The sequence below is a fragment of the Echinops telfairi genome, unplaced genomic scaffold, assembly GCF_000313985.2.
Source record: "Echinops telfairi isolate 266 unplaced genomic scaffold, ASM31398v2 ScPeMD7_70;HRSCAF=299, whole genome shotgun sequence".
Lineage (NCBI taxonomy): Eukaryota > Metazoa > Chordata > Mammalia > Afrosoricida > Tenrecidae > Echinops > Echinops telfairi.
In genome coordinates, this window is record NW_022103968.1 from 50,645,232 (window position 1) to 50,672,408 (window position 27,177).

The 27,177-nt window shown below is 42.9% G+C and overlaps 1 protein-coding gene across 11 annotated transcripts in view; it reads right to left on the reverse strand.

Annotated features, from left to right (window-relative positions):
* ANK3 (ankyrin 3) overlaps positions 1-27,177 on the reverse strand; it is a 378,044-nt gene that overhangs the window by 234,689 nt on the left and 116,178 nt on the right. For 6 of the 11 annotated variants that reach the window (XM_045291329.1, XM_045291327.1, XM_045291326.1 and 3 more), the window contains exons 2-7: positions 22,652-22,753; positions 21,716-21,814; positions 21,325-21,423; positions 9,304-9,402; positions 3,318-3,503; positions 1,356-1,454 (exon numbers count right to left, since the gene is read on the reverse strand). In XM_045291329.1, coding sequence (XP_045147264.1) covers positions 1,356-1,454; positions 3,318-3,503; positions 9,304-9,402; positions 21,325-21,423; positions 21,716-21,814; positions 22,652-22,753 — 684 coding nt within the window. Of the gene's footprint in view, positions 1-1,355; positions 1,455-2,650; positions 2,675-3,317; positions 3,504-9,303; positions 9,403-21,324; positions 21,424-21,715; positions 21,815-22,651; positions 22,754-27,177 lie in introns of all 11 variants that reach the window. The other 5 variants (XM_045291321.1, XM_045291325.1, XM_045291322.1 and 2 more) reach the window with 1 other exon arrangement.

Sequence of the window (27,177 nt, forward strand, 5' to 3'; positions counted from 1 at the left end):
TTGTGAAAGCTGTGATTCCATTCTTTTTTAAAAAAATCATTTTATTGGGGCTCATACAACTATTTTTACAATCCATATATACATCAATTATGTCAAGCACATTTGTACATTTGTTGCCATCAACATTCTCAAAACATTTGCTTTCTGCTTGAGCCCTTGGTATTAGCTCCTCATTTTCCCCCTCCCTCCCTGCTGCCCCCTCCTTCATGAACCCTTGATAATTTACAAATTATTATTATTTTGTCATATCTTACACTGTGATGATATTAGTAGTATAATCTACTTGATTGGGTCTCATTTCTCTTCTCTAACAAGGGAGCTTCTAGCAAAAAGAAATTTTTGAACAATAAGACCAAAATTAGTACTGCTGCGATTGCTGTTGACGATGTTAATGACGACGAAATGTCAGGCACTATGCTGAAGTCCTTTACCCATATTATCTCTTAGCTCTCACAGTGATGCAAACAGAATATGGCAACCTTATGTTATTATGATTATTGGGGTTTTTGCTATTTCAATGTATAATAATAATTTAAAAATCTGGACACAGATTAGAGGTTGGAATCAGAATTTGAACCAAGGCAGTCTGAGCCCCAGGCCTACACTTGTGTCCACTGCTCTCCATTCTGCTTCCTACTTCATTTCTACTTCTGACCAAGTCCTTTCTGAAGATCATGCCCAGCACCAGAACCGGTTTTTATGCTTCAAAGCAACATCCTTCCGTTAGGTTGTCCAACATGTCATCCAGTATTAAGCATGATCCTGTAACTCCTCTGTCCACACATATGTGCTCGCTCATGTGAAAGAACCCTGTTAGCCACTATGGGAACTCTGAAGGGGGCATAGGGTAAAGGCCAATGGTGGTCTCTGTTATTTGGTTATTGATGTCTATGCCTCCTCCAGATATTCTAGCACCTTTCCATCCATTAAGGTCAAAACACTGATCTCTAGAAGACCATTAAAGACCACTAGTATCATCAGGCCTATTTCTAATAGGCTTAGAAATTTCCACTTGGGGAACAGTTTGCAGTTCGCAGCCACAATGACCTGAATCACAGGCCTGGGCAGTGTTTCGTTCTGCTGTGCACAGCGTTGCTATGAGTCAGGACCAACACGATGGCACCGAACAACATACATCACAAGCACACACACAAGCATACCCTGTCGCTATGAACTTGGTGAACTTTTTCTGTACGGAAATGGGCACACACGTGTAAAATCAAGAAAAGTCCAAATAGAAATAGAAAATACGTTTTGCTGATTGGAAGGGGCTTCTGATCCAACCTCCTCAGGTTAAGAGGGTTACAAATAATTGCAAACATTAAAAACCCAATTCATTACCGTAATGTTCTTACCCTTGCAGTGAAGTCCACAGCAGCCGCTCGGTTCAACAGCAACGTGGCGACGTTGATATTTCCATAATGAGCGGCTATGTGGAGCGGAGTGAAGCCACTCTGTAGAGAAAACACAGCAGACCTCGGTTCATTCCTCGGGACACTAGTCTGACTGCTTAATATCATAACCTTGCCCAGGTCAAAATGAGGAAGCAAGATATGCTGAGGCCCACGTTCCGTTCTGTACTCATTTTCAACCAGTGCCAATTGCTCACAGGGTTCCGAATTAACCCCAAACGAATAGGCAGAGAGAGTGCCAGGGAGGCCCCACGGGTGGACAGAGGGACATTTTAGTAAGCCAGAAGCAGAACTCTACAGAAGCCAATGTTTTAAACAACTAAAAGAGGGATGACAAGAACAATTTTCAGTGATCACAGAAAGCATTATTGGTATGTCTGATTTTTGGGGGGGGTCTCATTTCTTTTTTTTTTTATTGGTGATAGGATTGTCTATTGAAACTGTCAAAATTCACTTGGTTTTATACATTCAATATTGCTTCAAATTAATCAACAATAAAGGTAATTTTAATTATAAGAAGGAAAAATTTTGAGGGGAGATGTGCAGAGGTTCTAGCACAAAATTGGTCTTGCCCAAGGGATGATTGCATTTCATAAAGAATCCACAAGTTGGTCTCTTTATTAGCAAATGCCTGTTTAATAACACTCTGGGGGGTGGGTTCTGCATACCAAGGTCATTTTACTTCCTTAAAAAAATGCTAAGACATGCAGCGATTCAGTTAGCCTCCCGAGATTGACAGCTTAGAGGAGCTAGATGCATTTCTAACTTGTTAGCCAGCCTCTTAGCCATGCTAGCTACGTAACTGACATGACTGAAGGGTGGGTCCTGCTGGCCCCACACTGAGATTTCCTTCCTGCTGACACCACGGCAGGGAAGTACCATGGAGAACCCTGAAGGATCAGTCCCGGGTGAGTAGCATGGCAGGGTTGTCTGCAGCTTTTGGAAGAGCTGATAAACATGTAGGTCTCCAAGCTCTTCACCTCCCACAACTCGACAGCAACACCCTTACGTGTCAAGGGGTCTTCGGGCCTCCTTTTAGACACCAGCTTCAGCTGCAGAAAGCCCTGGCAGTCAAAGGACTCTCTGGTCCGGCACATGCTACGTTGGGGCAGGGGTGGAAAGCAGGTATCTAGCCTACAGGAGGCGATGCAACGAAGAGGGGAGAAATGAAGCAGCAGCACTAGGTAATGAGAACACGATGATGCAGATAGAGATTCTATGGATATATGGATAGATACCTCGGTTGTTCTATTCACCACCATCTAGGTTAACACATTTGGAAGCAGAGAGGAGGAAAAAATGAACGGTTAGTTCACAGTCGATGACATGGATGGCAGGAAGCTCATGGCAGCTGAGGGAAGAGGATGGAAGTTGGATGGACGCACGCATGGGAGGCACAGAAAGAAAGCGAGGGGGGATGAAGGTGTCTGCACAACGGCCTCTCCCGCGTGGCGCATTTTCTTAAAAGAGACCCTCAGGGAACACCCGTCAAGGCAATGGGAGTTTGGGGCTGTCCCCTGCGGGTCACCACCAGGGGTGCTGCCTGCCCTCTTGGAGATGGAGCACAGGTCTCCTTGTGCACATCATCTTTAGGGTTCTGCCGCTTTCCCCCCACCCTAATGTTACAGCGCCATGTTAAAGGCTGAAAACCGAAAAGCAATACAGCAAGGGAAACAACAGGTGCCTCTTAATCCATTTCTTTGGAAGCAGCCTCCCTTTTAGGACAACACCTGCTACCCCCTCCCAGCCTTCCATGCCAAGTGGAGGTGTCCTCAGTTGCTTAACTCGGGCACTTGCGTTTGTGTTGCTTTCAATGAAGTTGCGTGTTTGGCGTAAGCTTGCCCAAAGGGACACCGGCATTCTGGACGGCGGGGGGCTGACATAGCTGGTGGCCAGGAGTCTCACCTTCGACTCCACGTCTGCGTTGTTGTCGTTCTGCAGCAGCAGGGCCGCGGCCTTGGTGTCGTCTTTCCGGGCAGCGATGTGAAGCGCTGGAAGGCGCACCTTCCCTTTGGTGTCATTCTCCAGCAGCAGCGAAACCACTTGGTCGTGACCTTGTTGCAAAGCTACTGCCAAGGGCGTGAAGCCATCCTGTGAAGAAACGATGGGTCAAGGTTAGTCGCATTGGAATTTGCTTTCCTTTTTAAAAAAAATACCTTAAGAAGGCAATCAAGTGAGAATGTTTGTTTTTGTTTCAGGTTATGAAAGCTAACGCATTGCAATGGACAGATAAAAGACATCTTCCAAGTATATATTAACAGAGCAGCAAATGGTATGTTTGTAACGCGTGTGGGTTTTATTCTCTATAAAAAGAGCTTTTTTAAAAAAAATTAAATGCGACAATTGGCAAATAAGTTACCTATCATTTTATTTGGGTGACAATATTTTACTTCTGGAGTTGTTATGGTACAACCAGACCATCCTGACCACTGAAGAGTTTTGGAAGGGAGGAGAAACCTGGCTCTCTACAGCCTAATGTCTTGTGGTTTTCCTAAATGGTCACATTTATCATTCTTTCCCCTTGTTGGAACACTGAAAGAATGCCTGCCATCCATTTGACTGATTGTAAATGACTAGACTTAAATCCATGGATGTGAAAAACATTGGCTCCGAGTACCTGATGGGCACTTTTGCCCATATTGTTTTAGAAGAGGGTGCGCTTCAAAAAGTGTATGTAAAAACGAAGCTAAGAGATCACGGAATTTTCCCATGGATTTTTGAATCTCCCTCCTATCTCTCTCTCCCCAATCCCCTTCCTATGGAGATGTATGCCATCCATCTTTATGTTCTTTCTCCCCATGCTGAGAGAAAGAGTTTTCTTCTCACATAAAGAGCTACCGTCTGGGAACCCACAGAGGCAGTTCCATCCTGTCCGTCAGGGTCCGAGGCTGGGAATGATGGGAAGAAACCAATGTCGTCAGCAAGGTGTGCCGTCACCCTCACACCAGACACCTTGATAATTTAGAAATTATTATTATTTTGTGCTGTCATACACTGTCTGATGTCTCCCTTCACCTACTTTTCTGTAGGGAGGGGGTGATATGTAGCTCCTTATGATTGGTTCCCCCTTCCTACCCCCCCTTCCCTCCACCCTCCCGGTATCGTACTCTCACCACTGGTCCTGAGGGGTTCATCCGTCCTGGATTCCCGCTCCCTTCTGTTTCTTATTGGGCTCAGCACATCTATGATTTTATCATTTAGTGTTTTTAATATCACTTTATTCTTTTCTGTTATTTTCTTAAAACAGGAAAAATACACGTTTCAAAGGACCGCTTGGGTGATAGGAAACGTGTGTGTTAAGGGGGAACTTTGCAGCTGACTTCTAAAACCTGAGCGGATCTAAGCGTGAAAACGGCAGCCTGCCTTTGTTCAGCATCAAAACAAGATGGCTACGTTTCCAGCGCTATGAAATGTTCAGTCCACGGGGCTTATACTTACAGGAAACTACTTTTACACCAGCGGATAAGCTGCACCTGAGAAGATTAGCACTGACATCAATGTGCTTCCGGCATAAGCCAATTAAAGTCACAGATACCAGCTCCGAGGTGTTAGCTGCTAAAATTAGTAGCTCCAGATTTTATTTCCAACCCACATTTAAATAGTAGTTTAAATAGCTAGGTGCAGTTATTCTTAATTTTTAAAAAATGCAGAAAGGAGCTGGCCCTTGAGCACCATGAGAGTGGAATCATTGGCCCGGTGGCCCAGGAAGTATCTTCCCGGTACGTCGAGTGTCCAACACAGAATGTATAATGTTTGAAGAAAAAGCCCACCGCCCTCCAGGGGATTCCAATTCACCGGCTGTCCCTCTTTACAGGAGTGGACAGCCTCATCTTGCTCCTGCCCCGTGGTTGGTGTGTTTGAAATGCTGACCTTGAGTGCACAGCCTCATGTTGACCCCACAGCAAGAGCTACATCATTTATTTGTAGAACAATTGAGCCATTGAATTTACCTCGCGCTTCGAAATCTTGATTAGCAAAAGAAGGAAGATACAAACGGAAAGGACACCATACACACACTCATACGGAAAATGTTCCAGAAAGCACAATCGTATTAAAGCCTTCATACATCCACATAGGACATACTGTGTGGCGGCTTACCAGAAAAGAAGGGAAGAAAGAAGTGTGCTGAAAGTATTGGAAAACCTCCCATGACTTAGTAAATTAAAATTTCTTATTAAATAGCCACTATTTTAAGTCACCCTTAAAAACCTTAGTCTCTGTGCCAGTTAGATTTTGTGTCACCTTGACCTCTGTGAATGTGGAGGGTTGACCCATCAATCCGGTCACAGCCTGATGGTACCTCCTTGGAGCTGTGGCCTTTCTTTAAGAGAGTCCATGAGAAAGTAAATCTCTTCCTCTTTCTGCCCTGGCCCCTTCTGCCTGCTAGGACTGTATGTCTGCCGTCAGGGGCGAGCCCCTGTGCTTTAACAACCTGGAAAGCTGTCAGTGCCCGGCCAGGTTTCCACGAAACTTGGGTCCATGGGACTTTGCAACTACCATCTTAGGATCTCCCTGCTTCCCACTGTACCTTCGGCGTCATCAACCTGCAGCCATGAGAGCCTGAAGGGGGCCCAGCCCAGCATCAGATACATGGACTGGTCCAGGAGGCCTCCTTAATAGAAAGTTTCTTGCACATGTATGAGGGTCACTGGGTTTGTCTCTCTAAACAACCCAGCCTAACATAGCCATCAGAGTTTGTTAATCATAAACTTCTAGATATGTATCAGCAATTTTGCTAATAAGAAGCAATAATATATTTAGAGGAGAGTCTATTCACATTGTACAAATAAAACATTTTCAATTTTTTTGGTATTATTCTCTAATACCAATAGCCAGCAGAAATGATAAAACTTCAGTGAGAGGTAATCACTTATCTACTGTATTCCAATATATCAAAAACCTTCACAAAGGCCTGGATCTGAGGCATTATTAGAGGGAAGTAGTATTTCTTTGTATAACATATTTCTTTCTCATAAGAAATTAATATAGAATTGAATTTGTGTAAGAGTAAAATCTTTCAATGTATATGTAATATGTATATCACCTTTGCAAAAAATACCCAAAACCGAATTGCATCAGTGGTTTGAGGATCTGAAATACTATTTTTCTGAACAGTTAGTTTTAATACCTCTCTTGGGGCTTCATGATCTTTAAAAATTCTGGAGAACTCAGTGAGTTACTGTGGATTAGGTTATGTGCTAAATTCAAACCTATAGTCAGGACATTGAGCTTTGATTTATTGTTATAGGAGAGCTATTTTATGTTTCATGTGTCACAGTCCAAAATATAATACTAACTGCCCTGCACAGGTGATGCAAATGCTGTGGTTACTATATGACTTGGCATTCCTGTCCAAAAACCAGAGTGTGTTGCTCCTGATCTATAAACCACAGCTCAATCCATCCCCCCTGTGTCCCCTGGCAACTGTGCAAGTCCTTCTGGGCTCGGAGCTCAGACTGCCCACAACTCCTCAGAGCAACTCACTGACGAAAACAGACTTCGGATATCGGCCTGTGTTGGCACTGACTGTGCTGACCTTTAATAAGACTGAAAAGCACTTTGCTGTATAAGCATGCCAGCATGTATTGAACAGTTCCCCTGTTGGTACATGTCTAAGTTAAGGTGACCAGATTTCAAACGGGACACCATTGACCGAGGGCAGGGGTGGGGGTGGGGGCTCTTGATTAAAAATTTGGTCTATATGGACCAAATAGACTGTTCCCTAGCTTGTTGTGCATTCTTTCCAAAAATCGGGACTTTTTAAAAATGCCAAAAATTGGGGCTGTCCTGCCAAAAGCGGGATGTCTGGTCACCTTAGTTTAAGTCCTTTCCAGGTTTTAAAAATTATCAGTAATTATGTTGGTGAATATTCTCATATAGCTGTTTTGTACCCTCCTGCAATATATCAGTAATACAAATTCCTAGAGAGAAAATTGCAAGGGCCTATGTGAATATAACTTTTTGGTAATGATTGTTAAATGTTCTACAAAAGTCATGTCATCAATTTCACCAATATTGTAGGAATATCAGTTTCTTCTCCTCCTCGTTCTTTTTTTGTCTTATCAAATAGCAGAAGATCAGAACCCATTGTCAGCTGTTTAAGAACTTACATTTCTTCGATGATAAGTCGGCACGTGAATCTTTTCATGAATTTACAGTTATTTTGTATGTGTGTTCTAATTTGTGGGTTGTTTTGTGTGTGTTAACTGCCTATTCAATTATTTTGCGATTTCCCAGAAAGCGCCACCTCAAAGCTTGGATGAAATTATAGGTGGCTCCTTTTTTGTCATCTTTCCTGGGACATGAAACATGTCAGAACTCAAGAGAGAGCAGTGGTTTCAAGGCAGGGACAACCTTGAATCTGCTCTGATCTATGATTGTGATGAAACTCAAGAATACACAATACTGGTTCTTTATTATTTGCAATAAATTTGTAGTGCCAATACAAAAACACTCCACATGTGATCCTAATCATTCATCTATATTATTTAAAAAAACACTCTATTATCTGGGTCTGTTCCAATAGCACACATATTTTCTATTTCTAAAGCTATTTACAAATTCCACTTCTATCTAATACTTTAAAAAGTTATCATTTTTTATTGGGTTCCGATGTCACAGAAGTTAAATGCTCAGTTGTTAACCTAAAGGTTGGTGGTTCAAGTCCACCAGCTGCTCCACCGGAGAAAGATGGGCAATCTGCTTTTATAAAGGTTAGGGCTCTGGAGACCCTGTAGGGCAGCAGGGTCACTGCGAATTGGAATCGACTCAGATAGGCTTAATAGTTTTATTTGGACACATGAACTAAGAAAGTTGTTATAATTAGGTTAACTAAAATTTGTATAAAAATAGATTGAAAACCAGTGTTATCTACTGGAATAAATACTTAGAAAACTATGGTTGCCTGTAAAACAAAATTTTAAGGCAACAATAGAGTCTTAAACAATGTTAAATAAATGGCTCGCTTACAGGGTAGAGTCAAGCATTTAAAAATGGAATGCAACAAGATCCCTGGTGGCACGGAGGGTGAGCCCTATGGACCAGTGGTGTGAGTGGCGAAACAGGGAGGGTAGAGGGAGAGTGGGTAGGAAAGAGGGAACCGATTACAAGGAACTGTGTGTGACCTCCTCCCTGGGGGACGGACAACCGAAAAGTGGGTGAAGGGAGACGTCGGACAGAGCAAGATATGACAAAATAACAATTTATAAACAATCAAGGGCTCATGAGGGAAGGGGGAGCAGGGAGGGAGGGGAAAAATGAGGACCTAATGCCAGGGGTTTAAGTGGAGAGGAAATGTTTTGAGAATGATGAGGACAATGAATGTACAAATGCGCTTTACACAATTGATGTGTGTATGGATTGTGATAAGAGTTGTATGAGCCCCTAAGAAAATGATTTAAAAAAAAAAAAGATTCCTGGTGGCAGAGTTGGGTTACCTGCTGGGCAGCTGACTCCAAGGTCAGCAGTTCAAAACCACCATCACTCCATGGGAGAAATATCAGGTTTTCCATTCCTGCAAAGAGTTACAGTCTTGGAAGCCCACAAGAATGATTCTATCGCATCCTTTGGGGTTGCAGTAAGTCAGAATTGATGGTATGGCAATGAGTTTAGTTTGGGTTTTTAGAGGCAACAGCAGAGTCTCTAAACAGTAAAAATATGAGGGGGCTTCAAAAAGTTTGTGGAGAAATTCCATTATCTTTTAATTCCATATTCCATGAACTTTTTAGAACTCCCTCATAGGCATTATAATGTATTTCATAAAAGCTTATGAATTAATATATAACTGCAATTGAAATACCAATAGGGCAAATTCTTAAAGTTACAACTGCAGATGCAGAGAGCACCCTACGAGCTTGTGAACTTCCCCATAGTACAAACCAAGGGATCTCACCTCTGTGGCCAGGCTCTGGCTCGCACCATTGTCAAGAAGGAACTTGACGACTTCCAGGTGGTTCTCCTGGGCTGCCATATACAGCGGGGTAAAGCCATTCTGGAAGTTTAAAGACAAAAATGTTCATTGCTTTCTAAAACCAATCTATTTTTCCCACTTTACTGATGGTATTATACGTTCCAAGAAATGCTCACATGGAAGAATATTAATAACATTTAATGTAGAAATTCCTATGTTAGAAAACCTAGGAGCCATGGTTTATGTATAACTCATAACTAAAGCTTAATTCACAATTATTTATTAATTTACAGTTTAAATGTAGTTCATAATTAATAGTTTAAGTGTGATGCAGACAAATACAACCATTTCAGATAAGCACATTCATTTAGCCATCAGCAGTTTACTGAACCTACCATTAGTACAAGATTAGACTAACGGATGGAGAAAATACAAAAGAACGCATTTTATCATCAGAGCTGCGAAGTAATAATTATGTAGTTTAAATGAAAATGTAATATTTTCATATAAAATTAAGCATCTGAAATTGTTTATGCTTTGGGAAAAAAATTAAAATAGCTTCAAGGTTACCACAGATGGGAGTCACTTAGAGAAAAAGCAGAAACAACAATTTCCAAGATGGTATACAGTAATTCGAATTCAAAGGAAAGTCTGATTAGACCAATGGCTTGTTGTAAATTCCCTTTCTTGCATTTCATGCTCACTATAGTAGGTATAATCTGTTTATGTCCAAAATATATCCAGCCATCCATTCTTCCATGCATCCACTCACCCACCCATTCCTATGTCATCCATCCGCCTAGCTATCATATGTGGGTATGTATGTGTATGTGGGTGTGTAGGCATGTGTGAGCACAAGCACATACACTTACATGGGGACTCCCTGGCTTACAAATTGTATGTCATTTGGACCAAGTGTATATGATTCTTATTTAGCCTTATTAGTAACATTCTGGTGGTGTTGTGGACTAGGCACTGGGATGCTAATTGGTTAACCAAAGGTTGGCAGTTCACACCCATCAGCAACTTTGCTGGAAAAAGATGAGGCTGCTGCTCCCATAAAGACTTTCAGTCTTGGAAACGCTGGCAAGGGTCACTAGGAGTTGGCATCAACTCTGTGGCATGGGAGTGGGAGCGGGGGGATTAGTGCTGCACAGACAGCAAAAGAAGGTGGTTGTGGTGAGAATTTGCTGTGCATAAGGTTTGGTTCATTTGTTTCAAAATAGGGTAAACTTACATAGCAGTAAAGCAAAGCTTCACAGATCAACATCCCCCTGAAAGAAGGCAGCCCCCCACTCAAAACAGCCCCTGACCACATCTTTGAGTGTCTGTGTCTTTAAATGCTCTTTAAGGTCCTGCTAGTGTCCAGTCTGACACAGCAGGCTCCTGAAAGAGCTCACTAATGCTCTTCCACGCCGCCCAGCCGGACATTTCCCCATACTGGTTCTGCTGACAAGTCACCAAAGTTGTACTTTCAGGAATTAATAAAACATGCCGACAGCTGGCTACCCTACGGGGCTGATGTGACATGAAGGACGTGTCGTTTTCTCACATGCTGCACATTATAAAGCACTGCGAAACAGTAGGTGATGATAAGGAGAAATAAAAGTAAATACCAAATACTATAGTTTGAAGAATTAAACTCTGCTACAAATCATGGCTAAAATAACTTTGATTAGTGAACGCTATTGTTAAAATGAGCTACAAAGTATTATACTATTTAAACATTTTATTGTGTATGTATATACCAAACATTTGTATGTTTATTGTTTATGATAGAAATATTAAATAACTTTCAAACTCAAGTACATTCTGTGATTAAACTTTTCAAATTAAAGTTATATTTAATTGAATTTACTGGGAATCTTACTCTAAAGATTATGTCACTTCAAATTATATAAGCCATATTCAAAATGAAAATGTTATTAAATATTAAAGGATTAAATTCTTTATTACAAATATCAGATATTATATGATTACCTTAGCCACTGCCGTTGAGTCAATTCTGACTCATAGTGACCCTGTTTGGCAGAGTATAACCACTCCATAGGGTTTCTAGACCATAAATCTTTATGGGAAGAGACAGCCTCATCTTTCTCCTGAGGTGTAGTTGGTGGGTTTGAACTGCTGATTTTGTGGTTAGCAACTCAGTGTTTATCTGACAGCACCACCAGGACTCCTGAGTCCCCATTCTGTAGCTGCCTCCCAGAAACAATTATTTCACAGCCCAGGAAGAAAACCTAGAGTCAGGCATGAAGGTTAAAGGAGAGGCCACTCGCAGAATTGGAGCCTCGAAGATGGATTCTTAAGATGTAAAGTTTTCCTATCTTTCCACAGGTTATTTCAACAATGTCAGAAAATGAGACTAGTAGAACTTGGCTTCCTCAGAAATCATCTGTAGACAAGAGTCACAGCAAGATGCAGCCTTTTAATTAAGTATTTCACCTGACCGATTTCCCCTTCCTTTTGATGCTTGCTTTCGTAAGGGTACTAACCGAAAGCAGCTCATTTTTTCGGAGTGGTTTTCTTCTAGTTCTGCTGCCCCTGTTCATGAAATGCTGGCTTTTATAATGAAAAGGTAAATTTCACACTGAGCATTTTGGGAGGGGCAGGGTGCGTGTGTGTTATTGTTAATCTTTGGTTTTCATCAATGGCCATTCACATTGGTTTTTCTTCAGTTGGCAATATTATGTCCATTCCTTTTCATGAATGCTCTCGGCCCTGTTTTGTAGGTAAGACATGTCTTAGTCTAAATGTCTTTGTGACCAACTGCCTTGCCCCTTTTAACTACTGGGGTAGCACATGTCCTGGGTAACTTCTATTGTCCTTTCTGGTTAGTCTCTATCCTTCCTGGCACTGTTCTCTACCATAAAACCAACAAAATCAAACTTGGTGTCTTCGAGTTGATTCCAGTTCAGAGAGTAGAACTGCCCCCTAGGGTTCCAAGACTGCCAATCTTTATTAAAGCAGACGGCTGTATTTCTCTCCTCCAGCGTGGTTGGTGGGTTGATTTGAGTGAGCAGCCAAGTACTTTAACCACAGTGCCACCAGGGCTCCTGTTCTCTGACCAATGGGTCTTTAAGCTCCCCCTTCCATCCCCTCACCAAAGCCAGACAACAAAACAGAAATCATACCCTTTGTCAATAAGTTGGTATAATAGGGCAGAACAGACCTGCCCAGGAGGGTTTCCAAGATTATAACTCTTCACAGATAAAGACAGTCACAACTTCCTCCCACAGGGTGGCTGGTGGGTTCAAACTACTGACCTTGTGGTTCACAGCCAAGGACTTTACCTCTGCACACCGAAGATGCTTCCAATGCCCACTTGTTATGGGCTGACCTGTATCCCACCAAAAATCTGCTTTAAATGCTCACTCCTGTACCCATGGTGTGAATCCAATGGGTTTCAAGGATCCTATCAAAGGACAATCTTTCTTAGGAACGAAGTCCCCACATTCCACAACCCAACTCCCTACTTCCCAAAACATTCTCAAAGTTTCTTTAGGGATCTGTCCTATTGGATATGTTCTCCCATACGATTCTAATAAATGTTCCTTTTTGCTCAAATTTCTTTCACTTGCTTTACTAGAAATAATCAAAAGGGTCCCGCTGGCACCGTGGGTTAAGCAGTGGATTGCTATCTGAAAAGTCGACACCTCAAATTTATCACCTGGAGAAAGATGAAGCAGTCTGTCTCCGTGAAGCTCTACACGGTCTCAGAACCCTTTTGGGGAAGGTCTATCCTGTGGGTCAAAGTCAATTCACTGGTAGTGAGTTTGGTTTTAAAAAGAACCACAAATTGATGCAAATTTCATCTCCCAAGGAAAAGTCAAAAAGGCATTAGAATACATGTTTAATATTTAGTTATGATTCAGGGAGAAAATGATAAGCACCCATTGGAAAAAGTAGGTAAAGATATTACTACTCTGTAGGGAAAAGAGACTGAAGGAACAAACAATTCCCACTGTAATGGCTTTCCTTGAAGTAGCATCTGGATTTTTAGAAGGGTAAGACTTCAGAAAGGATATTCCTTTTCTCTTAAGAAAGAAATAAACCACACCACAGTTTTTATATTAATTTCCTAATTTAGAAAATTTCCAAATCAAAGAGTTGGCCAGAAGGGAACATATGGGTATCTAATTGACATTTTCTTTTCTGTAGCAACAATAGGCTCAAATCTCAAAAGGCAGAGCAGCTATTTGATAGAGCAAGTTTGCTATTTGATGTCTGATTTTATTCAATATCTTCAATACCGTCTGCTCTGAGTATGTAGAGTGGTGTTATTATAGGCATGCAATCTGCACACATAAAATTTTATGGATATAGTGAGGCATGCTGCATAATACCCAACCCCCAACATAAAACCTTATGATTCCATTTCATCATATTTATCTAGAAATGTCTAATTTCCCATAGCCAGCCTTTGTCTGTTTAAAGTGCTGTTCGTAATTAGATGTTAAAGTCATGGTGCTGGGATGGCATGGATTCATCTAAAAGATGGGTTAGAATTATGGTGTGATGGAGGGCACAGGTCATACAGGTCCCATCCAGAGCACAGAGGTGGGGAATGAAGAACTGCCACCGGGATCATCAGGGAAACGCCACTGTGCTGCGTGGCCACCTCATCAATTATTCTATCCACGGATGATGCCGCTCAGCAGGCATTAGAGGGCATGTCTCGATGAAGGAGGAATGCTTCGCCGTGCATTCTGGGGAGGGGAGGCGGGAGCAGAGACTTTCACAATCTACATTCTCCCCCATTTCACTATCAGTAAAGAATGTGTGCAAACTGAAATCAAAATTGGTTCGGACTGTATCACAAATGCAGCTTCTTCCAGATACTGCAGAGAAGATTTAAAACAATTAATGTAAGCAAGATTAGGGACCCCACTAAAAGGAAAGTGCGTTTTCCTCCATGGGAGCAGGAAGCTGGTGAGGAGAAATGAGTCAAATTGTTTCCCACTATCTCAGAACCTAACTGGCTATATCCCAATAAAATATGGGGCCATTAAATAAAATCCATTTAAAGCATGATAATATTATAGTAGACAGCTGGCAGGAGCCTCTTGTAAAGCATTCTACCCACTGCCGCCAAGTTGATTCTCATGTACGAGGTTTCTGGGGCTGAAGACACCATGGGAGCAGATAGTCTCAGCTTTCTGCTTCAGAAAGGCTGGTGGGTTTGAACAACCAACAGCAGTCTGTGCTTATAAAGCATTGCGCTCATCGACATTCAATTTACATTATCTTATTTTGAAAAATTACTATCACTCCAAGTGAATGCTCATAGGTATTTATGGAACAAATTGGACCAATGTCCAATCATTGGGAACTAAAGGGAATTAGGTTGATAAGGAGCTTGTGGTTGGAAGCACTGTGTAGTTCCCAACCCCAAACACTTGAGGGCACTAGAGCCATCATCGCCAGAAGAAAGTCCCTGGAAATATATGAACTCATAAAAACCGGAGCTCGTATTTTCCAAAAATAATCAGTACTGAAAAAGGTCACTGAAATCAAGTGCACTTAAAAGTGGTACAGAAAGGTCATGTTGACTACGGGAGAAAAGCTTCACTGAGGTCTTCTCCTGAAAGATAACCTGGGGAATTATGGAACTAAATGTACACGGTATGACAAAAGGTGGAGCAAGATCCCCGGGGGCATGGTGGTTACACCCTGGGCTGCCATCCACACGAAGGGCAGTTCACAGCCACCAGCTGCTCTGCGGGGAAAAGACCGGGCTGTCTACTCTGGTACACACAGTCTCAGACACCCACGGGGTGGACACTGTGGGTCAGCACTGACTCGATGGCAATGAGTTTGGAGCTTTGGATGCCATCGCTGAAAGAGCCCTGATGGCACCGTGGTTAAAGCCCTCAGCTGTGATCCACCAGTCAGTGGTTCAAAGCACCCAGCTGCTCTGCTGGGCAAAGATGTGGATTACCGACTAGAACAGCCTAAGAAGCAGGCCGACATCGTCCTGTTGGGCCCGTCTCTCTGTGAGTCAGTCAACTAGTTAGAGCGCATCAAGCCCCCTTGCAATGGGGCTAGGCTACAACCATACTCATGTGCTAATTGTCAGTATGAACAAAGACTAAACCAAATCAAGTGTGCTGTCTGGAAAAAAGACACTTTTTGAATAAACTTCATATCATATCCTGATATCCTTTAGTTCACTTCTGATTTTCTCAGAATAAGGAAAAAAGACAGTATTTTTGCAAAAAGCATGAGGCCAAGCCATTAGTTGGATCAAAGCCAACTAGAAACAAGTTCACTGCCATTGAGTCAATTCCGACCCATGGACACCAGCCACGGGGCTGGAGATCGTATGGAAGCAGATAGTCTCCTCTTTCCCCCATCACAGTGGCTGATAGTTTTGAACTGCCAGCCTTGTGGTTAGTAGTGCCAGAGCTTATCTGACAGCCCTAACAGGGCTCAATTGAACTGTGGTTCATCTAATTTTTGTTCGTAATTTGAGCTTTTGTATCACTCTTGTTGGAAACATCTATCAGGAAATCATTCTTGCTCTTGGAATGCTGTCAGGTCTACCATTTCTAGAAAGCCACCTCCGCAGAGTCGGGCAGGACCTTTATGGGGGACCTTCATACGTTCATGGAAAGTAGAATTACAAGCTAAAATATGTTTTCCACTAGCATGGTAAAGCCCCTTCATATACCTAGCATTTCTCCTCATCATTCTCACTTACTTTACAGCATTCTTCATCTTTTCCACGTCTTGAAGTATTGTTCTATAGTGGATTAACTCAATGGCCAACACCCTCAATATTGAAACTAGACCACAACAGGGGTGATGTCAGTATTCACTTGGATGGATTACTTACATGGTGACCAGTTTTGTCGGCTGATGATCATGTACAACTTCACGTCTACAGAGACTGAGGTAACAAATGCTTGGATAAGAAAATGCTATTTTAAAACTAATAACACTGTACTGTACAGTATAGCAATAATGAAACTCACAACCTTCCTCTAGTTCTTGAACGCTTCCTCCCCCCAACTACCAGGACCCCAGTTTCGCCTTGCAGATCTGGTTAGACCAGATGATGCACAGCGGTACGGATGGGAGTTGGAAGCGCAGGGAATCTAGGACGGAGGAGCCTCTCGGGACGGGGGCAATGGTGGCGATACCAGGAGGGAAGGGGGAGGTAGCAAGGGGGAATGGATCACAGGGAGCCGCGTATGGCCTCCTCTCTGGGGGACGGGCGCAGCGGGGTGGGTGAGGGGAGGCGCCAGACAGTGTAATGTAAGATACAAAAATAATTTATAAATTATTAAGGGTGCATGGGGGAAAGGGGAGGAGGAAGGGAAGGTGGGGGGGGGAGGAAAATGAGCGGATTCCGGGAACCCAAGAGGCAAGAGAATTTTGGGAATGATGAGGGCAACAAATGTATAGATGTGCTCTACACAATTGATCTATGTATTGTGATGAATTGTATGAGCCCCAATAAATTGATTAATTAAAAAAAAACCAAAAAACTAATAACATAGTGCTAATTGTTTTGGAACCAAAGTTCTTAAATTATTTGGGCTTTTTGAATTTCATGAATGCCTTAATGAGCTCAAAAATGACTCACTATATAAAACTTTAAGTACATCCATCATAGAGAATTTGGAAAAGTTAAGGTATGTGCAGTTTTAAAGTTTATTCAAACACACCAGTATGTCTGGTATGTCTGTATACCTATCTGTTATTGTTAGGTGCCATGGAGTCCGTTTAGAGTGTTGAGTCTTGTGTTAGTCCAGGTAGACTAGAGAAACAAATCCAGAGAGACTCGTGTATAAGAAAGAGCTTGATAAACAAGAGTAATTGCATATTGAGAAAACATCCCAGCCCGGTCCAGATCAAGTCCATAATCCAGATAATAGCCCCAATGTCTGATACCTGTCTCTAAAGGCCTCTACAGACTCACGAAACACATGCAATGACACTGAATGCAGGAAGATCACAGGCCAGTGGGTGGAAAATCTTGTGGATCCAGTGGCGGTGTAAGCATCTCAGCACTGGCAGGGGTCTCCACGTGGCTCCTGCAGCTCCAGGGCTCTAGCATAGCTCCATGTGTCTTGTCAACAGCAATGTCTCATGGGGAGTGAGTGAGTGTCCTGCCTCAGTGAGTTATTTATCTCCTCAGTGGCTCCAAATAAACTCCACCCCTTCACTCAAGTCTCAAGTTGACAACAGATTATGTAACTGCCGTAAGTCTCAACCTACAACACAACACATAAATCCTCCAAACGACAAAATGAAACATTGCCGAGGTCTGCACCATCCTCCCGATTATGTCAATTGTTGCAACCCCTGGGCCAATCCATTTCAATGAGGATTTTTCTCTGTCAAGTTGAATCTCTACTACACCAGGTATGCTGTCCTTCCCCAGGGTCTGGTCCCATCTGATAACATATCAGAAGCATATGTGAGGAAGCATTCCGGCTGTCCTTATTTCAAGACAGATTTGTTTGTTCTCTTGGCAGTCCGTGGGATAGTCAGAATTCTTTGCAAACACCATAACTCAAGTTCATCAATGCTTTTTGGGTTTTCTTTAGTTATTCATTGCCCAGCGTTTGCATACATACACATGAGGTCGGTAAAAATGCCATGGTGTGGGTCACATTTTGTTCATAAGATATTGTCTTTTTTTTTTTAACAGTTTAAGTCATTTACTTCCTATTTCCCCCAGTGCAACCCATCATTTGATTTCTTGACTACTGCTTCTATGGGTTTGACTGTGGACCCACAGTCAATGAAATTGCTCCTCCAGTTATCATGAGGCTGCTTAGGGGTCCAGTTCTGAGCCTTTCTGCTTCCTTTTTGTTTCAGTGTCATGCTCTCGTCTTTGATCTTCACGTTGTTAGTGCTTCAAGGCTTCTTGTTTTCAGCAAGCAAGCAAGGTTGTGGCATCGGCACAGTGCAGGTTGTTCGCGCCTCTTGCTCCAATTCTGACGCTTCGTTCTTCTTTACATACTCCAGTTTCTTGAATTATTTGCTCAACATAGACAGTGAACGTGTTTGGTGAAGGATGCAGTGCTGAGGCATACCTTGCCTGATTTTGTGTTGCGTAATATCTCCTCTTTCTGTTTGCATGGCTGCCTCTTGGACCATGTACATGACTACAAGTATTTGTGCTTTTACTCCCATTCTTTGTGATGTTATCCATGTCTTCTGAATTTGACATCATTTCTGGAAGTTCCCTGTCAATGTATTCCTGCTAATGTTTTACATACTTGTGCGCGATATTAATGACATTGTTAGATAATTTCCGCATTGTGTTGGATCACTTTTCTTTGGAATAGGTACTATCTTCTACTTGGTTGGCCAGGTTAATACCGTCCAAAATTCTTGGAATAGATGAGTGAGCGCTTCCAGGACTGCATCTACTTTGTTGAGCCATCTCAGGGGATACTGCATCAGTTCCTGTAGTCTGTTTTTCATCAATGCCTTCAGCGCAGCTTGAATTTTTTTCCTTTAATACCTTTGGCTCTTGATCAGATGCTGCCTCCTAAGAACCTTGAACACGGACCAATTATTTTTGCTAAAGTGATTCATTCACCCCATCTTTTTGGAACTTCCTGTGGTGCCTGATACGTTGACCACAGAATACTTCAATTTTACAACCTGAGGCTCGAAACTTTCCTTCAGTTCGTTCAGATGGAGAAACGGTGAGCATGTTCTTCGCCCTGGGCTTCCTGAGTCTACGTCTTTGCATATTTCATTATAATACATTATTCACTTGGCTTTCTGGAGTTGCCCTTTGAAATCTTTTCTTCAGCTCTTTCACTTTATTAGTTCTTCCATGAGCTACTTTACGTTCAAGAGTAAGTTTAAGTGTCTCTTTTGACATCCATCTGGTCTTTTTTATTTTTCGTTCCTGTCTTCATGATGACCTTTTACTTTGCTTCAGGTAGGGTACGCTCGATGGCACCCCACACCTGTCCGGACTTCGCTCACTGTTATTGAAAGCGTCAAGTCAGGCTTTGAGTTGGTTTCTAAGTTCTGATGAAATTCTCTCAAGACCATCTTTGACTCCTGTGGATTTGTGCTCATTGTCTTCAGCTTCAATTTGAACTTGCCTGTGGGCAAGTGATGGTCTGCTTGACAGGTGGTCCCTGCTCTTGTTCTGACTGGCGATACTGATCTGCTCCATCGTCTCTCACAACAGATGTAGCCAAACTGATTTGCGCACCATCTGGAGTGCGCCCTGTGTTCAGTCACCGTTTACGATGTTGACAAGGTCGCTGAGACTGCAACATCCTACCGTGCCGTCTCTGACATCATTTCTACCACAAACACTGTGTTTTCCAATCGCCAAACCTTCCCTTTTGTTTTCAACTTTCAGATTTCGGTCACCATTATCAGCGCATCACAATTCCGTGTTTGATCAGTTTCAGACTGCAGAGGTTGGTAAAACTCTTCAGTTGCGGTGTAGTTTTGGAGCATAGAAATAAATATAGTGAGGCTGACTGGTCTTCCTTCTAGATAAACAGATATTACCCTATCACTGACAGCACTGTGCTTCCGGTGAGATCTTGAAAAATTCTTTTTGATGATGAATGAGGTGCAACTCTTATTCAATTGGTCATTCCTGGCACAGTGGGCCATATGATTATCTGACTGAAAATTGTCAATATCAGTACATTTCAGCTCACTGTTGCCTATGATGTTGATCTTCCAGAGCTCCATTTTATTTTTTTTACAACTTGCAATTTTGGTAGATTCATACTTCTTATATCCCACTTCCTAATAATTGATGTTTGCGGCTGTTCCTCCTCCTCCTCAACAAACGACGGTCCTGTACATTTTACTCTATCTGTGCCATTAAGATCACCTTTATTTTGAGGAGGCAGCACTTCCCACGTGGGGTTCGGAGTGCTTTCCGTTTTCTGGCACTGTAGCAGACAATGTTCTACTGCTACTCATAAAGTCCTCAATGACCAACTGTCTTTGGAGTTGACTGCCAGGACTTTCTTCTTTGTCTTCGCCTGGCAGTTCCATTGAAACCTGTCCACCATGGGTCACTCTGGTGCTATTTGAAAGACTGGGGGCTGTGGTAGTTACATAATTTCATGTCAACTTGATATATAGAAGTGTAGGGTTGGAGTTTAGCCTATCAATCAGGTGAGAGCCTTGTGGGTGTGGCCTTCTCATAAGGAGGGTCCTGGGAACCTCCCCACCTCTCTCTGCTTTTACCTTTCTATTGGTGAGCCATGCTGAAACCTGCCGGAGCTCTGTGATCCTTCCACCACTGTTGGATCCACCAGAATTTTCACCCACTGGCCTGTGAGCTTCCTGCATACTTCATCACTGCCTGTGGCTGAGTGGTCTGAAGAAGGATTTATGGACTAGTAGCAGTCTCATGAGCCTGAGTTGATGCATGATTGCTCCTTGATATAATGCTCTTTTTTACACATGTATGAGTGCTGGGTTTGTTTCTCTAGTCAATCTGGCCTGACACAGGGGCATAGCTTTCAACATGACAGTACCATGCAAGCTATATGCAAGCTACCATTGTGCAGTAGTCTCTCTCTCTTTCTCAAAACACACACACACACACACACACACACACACACCTATCTGTATAATATATTTCAGAGAAAAACACTGAAGATTAGGAACAAGAATTGTGTATCTCCATTTATTTACTAAGCTCATAAAGAATGAGACTACACATGAGCTAGCATAACACAATAGTACAAGGGTCACTAGTACTGCTGACCAGTAAGAATTTGTGTCTGCAGCTACCAGTCTTATAGTTTCATAGATCTAAGACTAGATACGAATCATAATAAATCACTACTTCACACACCTATTTATGTATTGTGAATGAGGATACATATTAAGGTAGACATTTTACAATCATATAATGATTCTTTGAATATATAGCTTTTTCATATTGTGTTATCAAAGGACCTAGGAATGGAATGGGAACTTAACCAGGACAGTATTTGTGGAAAACAGTAACAGAATTTCTCTGCAATACAGTCACAGGGTTACCTGAGATTGAGCATTGACGTTGGCTCCATTTGTAACCAAGACCTTTACTACTTCTGCTTGTCCTGCCAATGAGGCTATGTGCAATGCTGTATTTCCTTTCTGTCAATGGAAAACAAGATACATCAGCCTCTTTACACTTCTTTCTGGGCTTTGACATTTTACAAAATATATAATTCTTCTGCAGTTAAGCCAACGGAACACAGTTCTCTTTTGACAGACATGGGTTGCCATGCGTCAGAGCCACCATGAAAAACTGTATTTTAAAATTCCCCCATGAGAACAAAGTTGGCAGTCGCCTCCTGGAAACTGTGCCCTGGTTCCTACTGAGGGCTGACTCATCATTGGACCTGGCATGTCACAGGTTAGAGAAACGTCAATCTGTGAGACTGACCTTCGTAGCTGCATCCACATTGGCTTCTCTCTGTAGTAGCTCAGAAACAACTTCCACGTGGCCTTCTTTGGAAGCAAGATGGAGAGCATTCAACCCATTCTGAGAAGAGTGAAGGGGAGCATTACTTAGCAGAATGAAAACAGCAGAAAACTCTCAGGGTAACATCCCACCAGCAAAGGGTTGCAGGGACTTGGATAAATGGGGGTGGGGGAGTACTTTTAACATTACGTCAGTTGTCGCACTGACTTTCTGCAGCATTCGTCTAACAAAGGGGAGAATAATTGCATAATGTCAAGCTGGCTGTGGTAGTTACACAATCTGGTGTCAATATGAGGATTGGGAATGAAGGGTGGAGTCTAGCCTGTCAATCATTGTATAGCCAATGAGGCCTTTGTGTGGGCATGGTCTTCTCCTGAGAATTCTGGGAAATCTGGTTTTTCCTCCTTGGAGGTGAGGTGGGAGAGACTCTCTGCTCACTCCCTGAGAGACACTCTACTGACAAGACAGATGGCACTACGCTGACAGACCCCGTGCCCTGGGACCTGGAGGAGGCTCGTGGAGACCCCTGCCAGCGCTGAGATGGCACTGTGGATTCGGCGTCATTGCATGTACCTCGTGAGTCTGAAGAGGACTTTATAGACTGGTATCAGACAGATGGGCTAATCTCAGACTCATGGACTTGATCTGGACTGTGCTGGGATGATTTCTCAATATTCAATTGTTCTTGTATGTAAATCTCGTTCCTATACACATATGAGTGTCTATGAATCTGTTTCTCTAGTCTACCCAGACTAACACACTGGTAAAATATAACAGGGAAAAAAACCCACAAGAAACCTTGCAAATAAATAGAAATATTGATAATATCGAATACAACTTTTTAAGTCTGGTTTTTAAAATAAGTAATCCATAAATTAAATAAGGGTAATGACCGACCTGATTGCAAATGTTGATGTCGACTCCGTTTTTGATGTAGTCAAGGGCCTTTTCTAAGTGTCCCGCTCTAGCCGCCCTGAGGTAACTCGCGTTGGCATCCGACTGCAACCGAGAAGAAACACGTGTTGACGGAGAGGGAACAAACAGCATTTGAGACCGCATGGCTTTTAGCACAAACTAAAATCAAGGCAAAACTGCAGCTGTTTTCAATGGACTGGTGTGATTCGAATAGGGAAATACCGAGGGAAAAAGTCTTTGTGAAAGAACCAAGAGAAAGAATGCTTTCCAAGGCAGCTACAGTACACGAAATGACTACTCCTGTCATGTTACAACTCAAAAGCACGTTTCCCTCCAAGTACAAGCATCCACAATCGGTATTCAAGTTGGAGAGAGTAAAACTGCTTTGACATCGGAGTGGTTATATCACAAAGATGTCACTATTCTGTGGCAACATAAAGTCAATGTCTATTCCAGTCTCCTGTGAGTACCCAGTGACAACAGTGCATCGTGCCATTAATACCTGCAGAAACATACTTTATGCTGCCATGCTGTGTATCAGGAGTCTGTGCCCAAGGATGTACTCTATTCCCTAGAGGACCGAGCATATGCGAAAGCCTGGACTGGACTTGGAAAGTAGTTATGTGTCTGCATGGACGCGGTTTCACTCCGATCCATACGGTTTTAATCCCTCCAGAGTAGACGCCCTGGCTTTTTTTTACAGTCTGTTCATCTTCTGGGCGCTCTGAGGAAAGCTGTTCATTTTGGGGTGACCTGCTGGTATTTGAAAAAGCTACACAGCTTCCTGCATCACAGCAACACACAAGCCACCACCGTCTTACAAACGGATGGCACAACAAACACAACAGTGTGAAGCGGACACAGGGTCACTAAGATTCGAAACCAACGCAATGGCACCTAGCCACCACCACTGCCACCACATCACCATCACCACCACCACCACCTCCACCATCACCACCAACACCGCCACCACCACCTCCAGCACCACCATCATCATCACCATCACCAACCACCACCATCACCACCACCACCACTGCCACCGCCACCACCACCACGACCACCACTACACATGGGTTGTGAAGGGTACTCTGCATATATTTCCAAGACGGCCAAGGCCAGAACCTGGGGAAAACGTACGAGGAGCATTAGCAGGAGGAAATAAACCTAGATTTATAAAACAAAACAAAATGTGTAATTCCTTTGCTGAAAGTCTGCCATGCTAAAGAAGAGCTCACCTCAGACGCCTACACCACACAGTAAGAACCACCTGCTGCTGAAACAGTCAGCAGCAAGAAGATGGCGGAGAGGGCTGGGCCTGCGTAATTTGGGAGGAATGTCGCTTAAGCAGGGCAATGTCAAAGCAGGTCTTCCAGAAAACACAGTCCAACCATCTGGCCACACTGGTTATAAACACAATCACGCAAGGGACTGGCTCCAAAGAGAAGAGGGTCTTCTTTCAGCCACCGGGCGAATACCCACTTCAACCCCCTTACAAATGCCACCTCATCTGTGAAGCCTTTCCAGACTTCCCAGGTTCATTCTCCCCCAGCATTCATTCCATCGTGTGTTCTTGATATAAGTCACAGAACATGATCCTTTCTGGTCCACCTGTCCTCCTTTCTTGCTAACCTGTAGTGCCTTTAAGAGGAGCCAGAGTCAGTGACAAGCAATTAGGAAGCCACCATGAGGCTACAGGTTGAGGGCGACTAATTCACCCGGGAAGGGCAACCGAAACGGAGGAAAAGTCATCCTTGCAAAGGGTCCCTGGTTCTAGGTGGGTTAGCGTAGCAAGGGCTAACTTGTTTATGATCTCAGGCAAGACCACTGCCTCCATGGCCTCTCCTGTCTTCCCACCCACCACAATAAATTGCCGTCTTCAGTCAGAAGGCTTCCTCTGAATCAGCGATTCTCAATGTTGGCCCTGCTTGCATTTTGGTCCAGATAAATTCGTTCTTGTGAGGGTTGTCATGTGTACTGCCTAAGCCTCCCTGACTGATACACACATGACACAGAGTTCTCCCTCATTTGTGACAATCCCAAATGTCATTAGAATTGCCAAATCTGCCCCCCTCCAAAAGGAAGGGGGTGGCATTAAAAATCACCCCAGGTGTGAAACGCGACTCTAAATAATCAGGGAAACCCTTTATTTAAAGATTGGACACATAAAAGAGCTTACAAGTCTGAGTGGCCACCTGACTTAACCTGCCGCAATATGTAAAATAGTCACCTTTGCTTCCCCTGCAACTGGAAGAACCCCCAGGTACATGCCAGGTGTTGGGCTGCTGCTTTGTGCATGAATCGATCAGCTGATAAATTGTGTGGAAACACTGTATTAATTAAATGAACACCAGCAGCACCTGTAGCTGTTTCAGCAGACTCTTTCATGACACTAAGGTGATTACTGCAGATCATAAACTCAGCCACTAAATTAGGTCTGTGGGAGCCGAGAGACGCAAAGCAACTGGCTTGGAGCTGACACTGACTCACAGCCACCGACGTAGGGTTTCAAGCCTGCAAATCTTTACACCAGCCACCAGCCTCCTCTTTCTCCTGCAGAGCTGCAGGCAGGTTTGAACTGTCAACTCTGCAGTTAGCAGCCCCACACCTAACCCATCGCACCGCTAGACTAGTGCAAGACTCAATGAGACTGGTGTTTGATTCGAACATGGACATCATCTCCTCACACCTCAGGGTAGAGTTAAGAGGAATATGGGAAGAGGCCAATCAAATCTGACAAAGGATCCTTCAGATAAAATTTCCAGGAATTTCAAGGAAAATAAAATGCGGACTTTAAAAAGGGTCATGGCTTTTAGAATGTTGTTGCTGTTGTATTGCCTATTATAAGCTCAGTTTGAAATAAATTGGCTATGCCAGGATGGCTCACTGTACATCAAATATCTTCTTTGTGCCTGTTCAGTGACGTATCAGGGAATTTGCCCAGAAGGGCTTGAATGCTGTTCTGGGAACAAATGACATCAGTCTGCCTGGATATTTCAACTGCCAGAGACAACAACTGCGCCGTAAGCATCCCTACTCTGCTTGTGAGGCATCAAAACAACAGCGAGCGTTCTCAGAGATAGCAAAATCCATGGAAGCCTTTGAGCCGAGTTGAGAGCCGGAAAAATCTGATTCCTACACTGTCCATTTTCCTCTCCAGTGTTATCAGAATATTCTCACCCCAAATTCCAAAGCAAACCAAAATTACAATCCATGAAATAAATCGAACACAATGTTTCTCTATTGGGGGTTTGGGCTCCTTTGAGACTATATGAATACGAACCAATTCTCTGCCTTCAACCATTGCACATATATGCACCCACACACTAAATCTGCATATTCATAGAAACTCTACCCGTCATCCCATGTGCTCAGGACACCCATGTCTACCCTTGAATCTGTGCTTCAGAACTCCATTACTAATGATCGAGAACTCTCTGATGGGCATCTTCACTCTATCGATTACACTCAAGGACCTGTAGTGGCAAATAATTCTCCCAGGTCGCCATCTTATCCCGTGAGAAATTCAAAACAGAGGGCGAGAACTACAACTCATTTACATCACTTATGTCAGCCCTTCGTCACGTGCAAACTTGCTAGGCACATGAGAATCACCTACCATACACTTCAACGTAAGACAGAGAAAGAGAGAAATGATAGGAACAGGGAAAGGAAAATTGCCCTGAAGAAAGTTTGCTCAAGACGTAAAATTTTTTTTAAAAAGTAAAATTACTAAGACTCAAACAAAAATGATCCACATTTACCCTCAAATACCTACAACCAACAGCCACATTGTACCAACCTGTGGCTCTAAGGTGGTGAGCGAAACAGATGTGATACAGACCGACGGTGGTGACACTTCCAAATTGTCTTGCTTATGTGACAGCGTAAGTGATGGCTTTGTCACTGTCTTTTCTCTTTCAAAATTCTGCCAAAGTTACACTGCTTATAATTTCCTTTATGTCTATGTATATGCATATAGATTTTGAACATTTTTATTCCTGGGTTCTAGGCTCAGAAGCAATGTGTTGAATCTCTTAGTTATTTGATAAAATAGCTGTGAGTTACACTTAACACAGACTCTAGGCTGCTTCCTAGCCTTGAGTTTTGAATTAAATAGCAGTAGTGACTAGAGTCTTAAAAGCTTGTGAGCAGTCATCGAAGGTGAAAATACTGGCCTCTCTCTGAGGAAAGAAGAGTGATGGAAAACCACCACCACCACCACCACCACAACCACAGCAAAAAACCCCAAACATGGAAACAACAGACTAAAGGAACAAGCAAACATCAGTCCCCACAACCCTGAGACCAGAAGAACGAGATGGTGCCTGGCTACCACTTCCAACTGCTATTAAAAGGGTCCCATTAGAACGTCCTGAGAGAACAAAATGGACCGAACTCACAATCTTCAAAGAGACCAGTCTTTTTTTTAAAATCATTTTATTAGGGGCTCATACAACTCTTATCACAATCCATACACACATCAATTGTGTAAAGCGCATTTGTACATT